This window comes from Chiloscyllium plagiosum, chromosome 14 (genome assembly GCF_004010195.1).
Source record: "Chiloscyllium plagiosum isolate BGI_BamShark_2017 chromosome 14, ASM401019v2, whole genome shotgun sequence".
NCBI classification, from domain to species: Eukaryota; Metazoa; Chordata; class Chondrichthyes; order Orectolobiformes; family Hemiscylliidae; genus Chiloscyllium; species Chiloscyllium plagiosum.
In genome coordinates, this window is record NC_057723.1 from 8,695,258 (window position 1) to 8,706,606 (window position 11,349).

The window sequence follows — 11,349 nt, forward strand, 5'->3', positions numbered from 1 at the left end:
GCGTGGGTTTCCTCCGGGTGCTCCGGTTTCCTCCCACAGTCCAAAGATGTGCAGGTCAGGTGAATTGGCCATGTTAAATTGTCCGTAGTGTTAGGTAAGGGGTAAATGTAGGGGTATGGGTGGGTTGCGCTTCGGCGGGTCGGTGTGGACTTGTTGGGCCGAAGGGCCTGTTTCCACACTGTAAAGTAATCTGTAATCTAATCTGTAAAGACCCTTCGGTTCAACTCATCCATGCTGACCAGATATCCTGAACTAATCTAGTCCTATATCCCTCTAAACCCTTCCTATTCATAAACCCATGCAGATGCCTTTTAAATGCTGTAATTGTACCAGCCTCCACTACTTCCTCTGGCAGCTCATTCCATACACACACCACCCTCTGCATGAAAAAGTTGCCTCTTACATCTTATGGAATAGTAGTAAACTTTAGTAAAAATCACCCGAATAAAGCAGAGAACTGTTTCATCAACTTTTACAACTGATCAATTAGGAAGGCCAGCTCAGAGTCATCCACTGAGGGTGAGATTGGCCTGATGGTTGATTGGGAAATGGTGAGAGGTTTCTTCCCTGAAGGAGTATTTCTTGTACTTTCTGTTTTAATTATTGATTTGGTTTTGGTGCTGCTGGATGGGAAAGAAATGCTGGTCAGGAGATCCTCCTTCATTTCTTAGGAAATTGAGGGTCACCTTACAGAGGTTTCTAAAATCAAGAGGTGCAAGGATAGGGTAAATAGACAAGGTATTTCTCCTGGGTTGAGGGAGTCCAGAACTAGAGACCATTGGTTTAGGGTGAGAAGAGAACGATTTAAAAGGGACCTAAGGGGCAACCTTTTCACACAGAGGGTTGTGTATGTATGGAACGAGCTGCCAGAGGAAGTAGTGGAGGCTGGTACAATTACACATTGAAAAGGCATCTGGATGGGTATATGAAAAGGAAGGGCTTAGAGAGGTATGGGCCAATTGCTGGCAAATGGGACTAGAATAAATTAGGATATCTGAGCGGCATGGACAAGTTGGACCGAAGGGTCTGTGTCCGTGCTGTACGTCTCTATGACAATGACATCTAGTGAACCAGTTGGTCAGTCTTTCGGCAGCCACCAGATTTATGGAATTCAGCACAACAACTTGTCTTTGACAGGATATGAACTCTTCAGTTCTGTGCTGTGAATCCAGTCATTTAAGACTGTAGCAGTGTCATACCTGCTGCTGTGCCCGATAAACTGTGCTGTGCAATTCCACAGTTGATCTTTGTACAAGCTTCACTGTTCTGATCTCCTCCAGGGTGCTGCTGCTGTGGTGTTTTTACAGTTTGCAAGACACCTTCATCATCATTTCTGTCACCGCAGTGGTCCCCAGGAGAGTGACGCAGCCTTGCCTTTCTCTGTCCGCAGCATTGTTACATCTACTCTGGAACCAGCCAGAATAAGTAAGTGCACAGTTTTTTAGATATTCACAAGTCTGAGTAAATAAAATGTGTCCAGAATATGCTGTTAATAAGGTGAGTACAGCTGTCCCAATGCACAGCATCTGTTTTTGGAAACAGTAAGATGGTTTAGAAAGAATTCTGTCACCTAAGTGCAAAGAGGTGTAAATGATATCCTTCACCCTTAATCTCTTTTACCCTTCCTTAGGGTACTAGTTCAGGCTGGGATAAGTGATAGACTCATGAGCTTTCTGTAGCTGATGTAAATCTCCCATCTTCATATGTGTGAAGAAAATTTGATTTGGGAGAGGGGTTCAGCAATGCTTGCTTTTCATTCTGAAAAAATACCTGAATTGGGGTGGGGATAGTCTGTTCAGAACCTCAAGCCCTACAGTAAGATCTGATTGTGGCCTCAACCCCACTCTGCTCCTACCCTTATGCTCTCTAATAGTTAAAGATTAATTCACCTGTGCCTTAAAAAATATTCAGTGTCCCTGTATCCACCAAGTGGCCAACATTTATTATCCTTTTTATCTCTCCTTTCCCTCTTATGTGGCATTTGTAAGTTGATGGTTATTACCTTACCAGCCAGTGTAAATAGTTTTTTCATGATTCAGTTTACCCCTGATAATTTCAATCATATCAGATCTGCTTTTAGGATGTGCTCGCATGGAAATGTAACCTGGTGTCTCTAGTCTGTCCTCATAACAAGATGTTCTGATCCCCCAGGATTACCTCTGAATCTCTTCAACCCATGACTTTGTGTCCCGCCTAAAGAGAGGTGCCCAGCACTAGGTGTACTCATCTAACTCAGGCTAATCTGTCTGCTAGTAATTACACTTCCCTCTCTGTTCCGTAACCCATTTTGAAAAAACATCCAGAACCTGACACTTTCTTAATTTAATTATCAATATACATGCATCTTGTATCAAGAGCCATTAGATAGTGGTCAGAGATTACAGTGACTTCTTCATTATCTGACCCTACACCAACTGGAATTTCCTATACCCCTCCCCCACGTCGGGCCTCAGCTGGTGATTGAGAGTTTTAATCATGTGCATGTAACATGGCAACCTTCTTGGATCTCGTTTTCTCATTTCCAGGATTTGTATTCCTACCAGAACAGTAATATCACTTGGACAATGAATCACGTTAACACCTAGTTAGCTTGGTCAGCTAGAACAGCTGTGACTGAGAGTGGCTTCCTGAGACCACAGCCTTGTATATTTTTGGCTTTACACCACGGATGTAGCTGAGTTTCAGAGTTTTGTGGTTTCTCTTATGGGATTTGGTCTCTCTCAGAAGTAGAAATAGAAGAATACATCAATATCCCCAAAGATCGGCACTGCTGTAATAAACTTGGGAAGGAAGACATCAATTTCCTATATACCACAATACTTAAATTGACACAACACAAAAGGCACAAGTTAACACCACATACTTTTCTAAAATAAAATAATTGTCAACTTCTATGTACAAATCCATCATCCAAAACACTGTTCCCACAAAGTTGAGATCACATTTAAATCGTTACATGTTTCACTCTAGCAGAGTCACTGCAACTCAAATAATTGATACAATGAGATGCTTTGTCATGAAAATTTTTTAAAAATTTAAATTCAGGTTCTGCAACCAAATGCTACCACCCTAAATGTTTATTTTGCAGAAACCTTGTCCCTCCTTGTGCTAACTCTCTCTGACGGTTAATATTGTTTTGCTTGGTTATTAGAGTTCAAACAGTGCATTTTGCCTCAGTGTGTGACTCCGCACTCAATCAATAACTCGAGAGTTGAGAACTCTGTATCAATCAGATCAACCCCTCCTGCAAATGTCAAAGCCGTGTATTCAAGGACCAAGCAACAGAAGCGAAATGAAAGCATTGAACAAGGTATGAGTCACAAAGAATCTTTTTAGTGATACTGCGAGATCATAGAATCCACTTGTGGAATGTGGATGTTATCGGCAAATGAGTGTTTGTTGGCTATCCCTAATTGCCCTTCAGAAGGTAGTGTCTTGCCTGGTTATTTACATGCATATATATATTTGTGCATATGAAAGAGGAGCAAAAGTTGTTTGGTGCCTCAATTATTCAATAGAATCATGACTGATCTAATGTTTCAAATTCCACATTTCTACCCCTCCCCAATAACCTTTGACTATCTTCATTCGACTTAAAAGAAAATTCAGAGGCAGAGTTCCAGAATGTCTCAACCCATCTGAGAGAAAACATTTCCCCCCATTTCTGTCCTCAAAGGCAGAAATCTAAATTAAAACAATGTACCCTAGTTCTGGACTGACCCACAACAGGAAACATCATTTCCAAGTCCACCTTGTCAAAACCATTCTGGATCTTATATACTTCAACAAAATCATTTTTCATTTATTTACACTTCAGTGAAAACAAACCCTGCCTGCCCAGCTTTTCTCATAAAATAAGCTGCTTGTTTCAGGTATCAACCCCATAAACCTCTGAGCCATATGTTTCATATAAATCAGGAGACAAAAACTGCACATGGCATTCAGATGTGGTCACCAATACTCTGTAAACAAAATGTACTTGTATATTTAATGTCTTTTATAATAAAGGATAGAATTTCATTTGATGCCTTAATTACCCATGCGGAAGGCTGGTCCAAAAGGTAGGAACCCATGGAATCCAAGGCAAGTTGGCAAGCTAGATCCAAAATTGGTTTAGAAATAGGATGCAAACAGTGATGATGGAGGGTTGCTTTTGTTATTGGAAGCCTGTGACCAGCAGTGTGCCACAGGTTTCGGTGCTGCGACTCTTGCTGTTTGTTATGTATATGGACGACTTGGATATAAATATAGAAGGTACACATAGTAAATTTGCAGATCACATGAAAATTGGTGTTGTTGGTGATAATGGGAAGAATGGTTTCAAACTGCAGTGTGGTATTGATCAGCTGGTAAATTGGGCAGAGAGAATTTAACCCCGATAAGTGCAAGGTGTTGAATTTTGGGAAGTTTAATAAGGGAAGGATAAGTAGGTTTCTTGGGAATACTGAGGAACAAAAGGACTTTGGTGCACAAATCCATAGATACCTGAAGCTGTCAGCACAGGTGTACTGGATGCTGAAGAAGGCTTATGGGATGCTAGCCTTCATTGACCGAGGCATAGAATATAGGAGCAAGGAGGTCTTGTTACAAATTTATTAAACATTGATTGCGCCCAAGTGGAATACTATGTGCAGTTCTGGTCACCACACTATCTGAAAGGACATGATTGCACTGGAGAGGGTATAGAGGAGATTGATCAGGATGTAGTCTGAAATGAAAAGTCCCAGTTATGAGGAGAGATTGGATACACTGAGTTTATTTTATGTGGAGCAGAGGAGGGATCTGATTGATGTGTGCAAAATTGAGACACACAGACAGAATAGATCATTAGAAGCTTTTCCCCATGGCAGCCATGTGTAAGACCAAGGCCATGAATTTAAGGTGAGGAGTAAATGTTTACAGGAGATCTGAGGAAATCTTTTTCACCCAGAGGATGGTCAATATATGGAACTTGCTGCTTGAGAGTGCGGAGGAAGCAAGTACTCACAACATTTAAGAAGCTTCAGGATGAGTACTTAAAGTACCAAGGCATAGTAGACTATAGACCAAGTGCAGATATTTGGGATTAGTATAGTTTCATGTTTGTTGGTAGGCATAGACATGGTGGGCTAAAGGGTCTGTTTCTTTGATATATGACTCTACTTGCTGTATCTCTATTCGAACCTAATGTCACTGATGCACGAGAGTACCTAGATCTCACTGTGCCTTAGAATTTTGCAGATGTTCTCTATTTAAGTAGAACTCTGCATTTTTCATTTTTTTTCTGCCAATTGGAACTGCTTCACAATGTCCAACATTATTGTAGTGATTGTTTTGAAGTCAGCCAGGTGGATCTCATGGAATATGGGAGTTCCCTGACTGGGGCTGTTAATCTGGTTCAAGGTTAGAGTGGTGCTGGAAAAGCACAGCAGGTCAGGCAGCATCTGAGGAGAAGGAGGAGGAAATCTGCAGTACCCACTTCTGCCTGTTAACCTGGTTAACAGGCTTGGCTGACAGATATGAACAGGAGTGTCAGAAATTCTGTTCACTGACGGCTGGCACTGAGGAAGCTGGATCAGTATCAAAGACTCTCCACATGTAAGTGAAGGGTGACTTAGTGATGGGATACCAGCCTGTTTGGAGTTATTTCAATTATACTCCATTTGCCTGATTTTTGCTCACTCAATCTATTTATATCCATCTGCATCTTCCTTATGTCTTCATTACAACATATCTTTCCACCTGAGTTAACATCTGCAAATTTAGCTGCCATGCTTTCACTTCCCATATCACAGATTCAAATTGTGACAGCGTCCCAGCACAAACCCCTTTGTGTCACACCATCCTGCCAATCAGAAGAGAAGACCCACTTATGAAACTTCTGTTTCCTACCAGCCAGTCATTCTTCTATCCATGCTTGTATGTTACTCTGTACACCAGTCATCTCCAGACTTACAAGCTCAAAATCACTTTTTGAATTTAAATGTAACCCTTTGGAAAAAATAGAATAAACAGTTCATTTTTAGTGTTATATGAATCTAAAACCAAGTATATATAATAATTCATACTTTACTCGCCAACACTCAGTGTGACACTTGTGACTGTACACGAAATATGGGTTGTAGTTTGAGGCAGCTAGTCATATACAGTCCATCAATTGAGAACCTCTGAGGTGAATGGGATGGAATTTGGTAGCTTCCCAGAGATGCTGTGAGCTTATAATTTACCGGAGTTGCACTGTAGGACCTTGCCAATAATCTTGCAAAACCCATTTAAACTACAGGTGCATTACCGTTATTGACCCTCATTGTTTGTCCCTCAAAAATCCCAATCTGGTTAGTAAAATGTAATCAGCCCTTAACATATCTGGCTGCCTCTCCTTGATTACTCTGTGGCACACTAAATGATGATTTATACTGTTCTGCAGAATTTTATTTCACAATAACTAGCTCATCACCAAAATTAGGCTGACTGGCCAGTAATCACTTAGTTTATCCCCTGCTGCCTTTATAAACAATAGGATAACATTAGCTGTCCTGCATTCCTCCAGCACAATGCCTGTGTCTGGAATAAGATGGTATAAGCTTCAACTCTTCTCCCTTTGCCTCTCTTTAAAGCCTGGGATATAACTCATCTAGACCGCGCTAGACACTCCCAATAATTTCTCTCTCTCTCAATATTTACCCCATCCAATAATCCACATTTCTCCTTAGCTGCAGTGTCTGATTTTTCCCTCTCTTGTCCAAAAACAAAAGCAAAGTATTCATTCTGAAACTTACTGCATCTCTTGTCTCAATGCATTGCCTTTTTTGGTCTCCTTTTGGCTTTGCTCTTTGCTTATTTGTCCTCTTGTTCTTTTAAGTATTTCCAGAATATTTTTTGGGAGACTCATCATAGCTTAGCTGTTCCATGCAGTCTCACCTGCATTTCTGCTTTTTATTCCACAAGTATCTTGCACGGTATTTCATCAGATTTAGAGTATGTAGAGATTCATAGATTTTCTTCTGTGCTGCAGATGAGCCACTGTTTATAAAAGATATACGAGGCTCCGAATGCTCTGGTTCGTCATGTGAGGATGGCCAGCAAGGAGACCTGCAGGTAACTTGTTCCAGTAGTAATTTAGCACTGATTTTAGTTTGAATGATTCCTTGAATGAGTTGAGCTTTGCTTGGTTAACTGCTAACCGCCACTATCCGGTCTGTTTAATCAGAGAGAGCACCCAAATCCAGAAGAAATTTTAAACAAAGCCACATCTAACTTGCAGGGAGCTGCAAGGTCCAGCATTTCTTCAATTTTAAACATTATTGGTAAGTTATTTTACTGATGAGAATTCTCTCTGTCCTGAATTTGCTTATCTAAAATATACTGTACAGGATACCTTATGGAAATGAACCTACTTAATGTTGATATCTAACAGCATTGTGGCTATGCCTTCTTCAGAGGGAGGTTGCAGAAGTTCAGATGACAAGCCAACACCTCTCAAAGGCAGTCAGAGAATGAGCAATAGCCACCTTTGCCAGTGATGCCCATATCACACTGAGGATATTAAAATACTTGGCAAAACAATGACCATTCATTGGCCATTTAGCCATGAAGGGTATTATCAGTGAAACCGATCATTTTCTCACAGAACAAATGTGCACAAAGTCACTGATTTATGTTTCCAATTGATAGAATTGGGACAGTAATTAAACTGTAATGCCACCATAGTTCCAGAGGACAATAGAACTGCTCACTCATTAGGGAGAGACAACCTGAGGATCACCACACCTCAGGTGAGGGACAAGGGCAAGAAGATGGGACCTTCGTGGTGATCTTAACCAGTTTGGGAATTGAACCCACTATGTTGGTGTCTTTCTGCATCACAAACCAGTTGTCCAGCTGACTGAGTTAACCAACCCCCTGTTCATCTTGATTCTTAGTTTGACTTCTAAAGAATCTCTTTTCTCCTAAGAGCTATACTCCCTGATCTTTCTGTTTGTTAAACCTATCCTGAACAGGACTGAAAAATATGAAAGCCAAAGACTATGATATGGCTTTCTCCTATTTCATGGTAGCAGCCAACCAAGGCTACAGCAAAGCCCAGTACAATGTCGGAGTCTGCTACGAACTGGGGAAAGGCACTGTCAAAGATATCAAGAAGGTAGGTATCTGTAAAAAAGAAAGACTTGCCTTTTATATATTAGCCATGCATTAACTTTCGTTTTGATTGCCTTTCCTGCCAGACAGTATGTTATTGGCAAGGCGTTTGTAGATTTGAACCTCACTTGTGTACAAGATGGAAATGGAGATTTCACCTGCAGTACTGCGGAAGTGCTGCTTATAGTAATTGCTTATATTTCAGATAAACACTAAATTGGGACATCTGTTAAAGTTCCCCTAGATTGTTTGTAAAGCACACATGGAGTTCTCTGGATATCTTAGTCAATTTCCCTCCCTCAAGTAGTTGTATTGTGGTTATGTTGAACTGAGATCAAATCTCACCATATCAACTGAGAAAGAAATCTGTTGCCCTTACAGAATTTAGTTTGTGTTTTATTTACTTATTCATTTGTGGAATGTGATTGTTACTGACATTTACTACCCAGCATATTGGTGGAGGTCTGGAGTCATTCATAGGCCAGACTGATAAGGACAGCCTGTTTCCTTCCCCAAAGGACATCATGCATCAAATGAATATTTATGGCTGTCAGGTATTTTCATTTGCACTATTACGATACTTGCTTTTTATTGCAGAATTTAAATTGCCCAGTCCTATTGGGACCCATGTTCCTATCCCTGGATTATTACCTCAAACGCTTGGATTGCTAGTCCAACAAAGTGGACACTGAGCCAACATTCCTGTGACTACAGGTCCACATCAACATGTCTGACCTTTAACAGACCTCTGAAATGGCCCAACAAGACGTACAGTTCCCACCACTGCCTACTCAAGGCAGTTAGGAATCGGCAAAAAAGTGTTGACACGTTTGTCCTGTACTTTGATTTCAAAAACTCATTTTAAAAAAAAACAGCCATTAACCCCATTACCACAAACTATTGAGGACAAATAGGGCATAAACTACTGAAATTCCCATCATGTGTTTTGTGTCTTTTGTGTTTTAAAAGTAGGACAATCTCAAAGATGTATCGCAATCAAATCCAATCCTATTCACTATCCTCCCCTCTCTTGCCAGGCTGCTGTGTATTATAGTTATGCTGCTGCCCAAGGACACAACATGGCCCAGTTCCGTTGGGCCCAGTACCTCTTGCATATCAAACCAGATAAAGAGGCCAAGGATACCCAAGAAGCTGTAGAACAGTTGGAAAAGGCAGCCAAATCTGGACTCAAAGAGGCAAGAGATCATCTTTTAATTTTAAAAAAAATGCTGCGTACATACAGAAAAATTCGGGTATGTTGCTTAGCTTCTTCAAGAGGACTGCATTAATTTGAAGAGACTTGCTTCTTTTCAGAGGAAGCTCTTGTGAATCATAAACCTCTGCCTAGATGTGTCTATTAAACTGCTATGCACCTTTATTCTCCCCATTCTCCTTTTTCAAAGAGACTGAGACAGTACCGAACAGTAATGCTGTTCCTTTGCATTTGATGACTTTGGGCATATTACCATGGAGGTTGACCTATCCCTATCTGACAACCCTGTTTAAGAGGGTGAGAAAAGTTTATCCAGTCTCCTTGTCTGCTGCTTACCACAGACATTTCACATGGTTCTCTGCAACCCTTTGCATCTACCCAATCCCTAAGAGATTTTAAAAATTCTAGAATGGCGCACCCAGTGCATCCACGGAGGAATGGGATTCAACACTGTCTGAGATGCCATCTCATCTGAAAGAAGTTAAACCATGGTGTTCTGTGCCCCCTCAGGTATGTGCAAAAGCTCCCATAAAAATCTTTGAAGAAGACTAAGGCCAACATCCAGAGTGTCCTGGACTCAAGCAGCATTGCTTATAACAGATTACCTGGTCATAGAGTCAGAGAGATGTACAGCATGGAAACAGACGCTTTGGTCCAACTCGTCCATGCCGACCAGATATCCCAACCTAATCTAATCCCATTTGTCAGCACTTGGCCCATATCCCTCCAAACCCTTCCTTTTCATATACCCATCCAGATGCCTTTTAAAAGTTGTAATTGAACCAGCCACTACCACTTCCTCATTCCATACGTGCACCACTCTCTGTGTGAAAATGTTATCCCTTAGGTCACTCTTCTATCTTTCCCCTCTCAGCCTAAACCTATGCCCTCTTGTTCTGGACTCCCCCACCCCAGGGAAAAGACTTTGTCTATTTAACCTATTCCTTGCCCTCATTATTTTATAAACTTCTATGAGGTCACCTCTCAGCCTTTGACGCTCCAGGGAAAACAGCCTCAGCCTGTTCAGCCTCTCCCTATAGCTCAATCCTCCAACCCTGGCAACATCTTTGTAAATCTTTTCTGAACCCTTTCAAGTTTCATAACAGCCTTCCAATAGGAAGGAGACCAGAACTGCACGCAATATTCCAACAGTGGCCTAATCAATATTCTTTACAGCTGCAACAGGACCTCCCAAATCCTGTTCTCAATACTCTGACCAATAAAGGAAAGCATACCAAATGCCGCCTTCACTATCCTATTTACCTGTGACTTTACTTTCAAGGAGCTGTGAACCTGCACCCCAAGTCTCTTTGTTCAGCAATACTCCCCAGGATCTTACCATGAAGTGTATAAGTCCTGTTAAGATTTCTTTTCCCAAAATGCAGCATGTCGCCTTTATCTAAATTAAACTCCATCTGCCACTCCTGAGCCCATTGGCCCATCTGATCAAGATCCCGTTGTAATCTGAGGTAACCTTCTTCGCTGTCCACTGCACCTCCAAGTTTGGTGTCATCAGCAAACTTACTAATTATATTCATATCCAAATCATTTATATAAATGACGAAAAGTAGTGGACCCAGCACTGATCCTTGTGGCACTCCACTGGTCACAGGCCTCCAGTCTGAAAAACAACCCTCCACTGTCATCCTCTGTCTTCTGCCTTTGAGCCAGTGCTGTATCCAAATGGCTAGTTCTGCCTGTATTCCATGAGATCTAACCTGGCTAGCTAGTCTTCCATGGGGAAAAACTAGGTAAAAACAAGGACTGCAGACGCTGGAAACCAGATTCTAGATTAGAGTGGTGCTGGAAAAACACAGCAGTTCAGGCAGCGTCCGAGGAGCAGGGAAATCGACGTTTCAGGCAAAAGCCCTTCATCAGGAATAGAGGCAGAGTACCTGCAGGGTGGAGAGATAAATGAGAGGAGGGTGGGGGTGGGAAGAAAGTAGCATGGAGTACAATGGGTGAGTGGGGGAGGGGATGAAGGTGATAGGTCAGGGAGGAGAGGGTGGAGTGGATAG

General features: G+C 41.6%; 1 protein-coding gene across 2 annotated transcripts in view; it reads left to right on the forward strand.

Annotated features, from left to right (window-relative positions):
• The window catches only part of dele1 (DAP3 binding cell death enhancer 1), a 34,973-nt gene that overhangs the window by 11,485 nt on the left and 12,139 nt on the right, over positions 1–11,349 (forward strand). For both annotated transcript variants that reach the window (XM_043703117.1, XM_043703116.1), the window contains exons 4-9: positions 1,281–1,425; positions 3,152–3,310; positions 6,995–7,077; positions 7,190–7,286; positions 7,980–8,122; positions 9,156–9,314. In XM_043703117.1, coding sequence (XP_043559052.1) covers positions 1,281–1,425; positions 3,152–3,310; positions 6,995–7,077; positions 7,190–7,286; positions 7,980–8,122; positions 9,156–9,314 — 786 coding nt within the window. The remainder of the gene's footprint in view (positions 1–1,280; positions 1,426–3,151; positions 3,311–6,994; positions 7,078–7,189; positions 7,287–7,979; positions 8,123–9,155; positions 9,315–11,349) is intronic.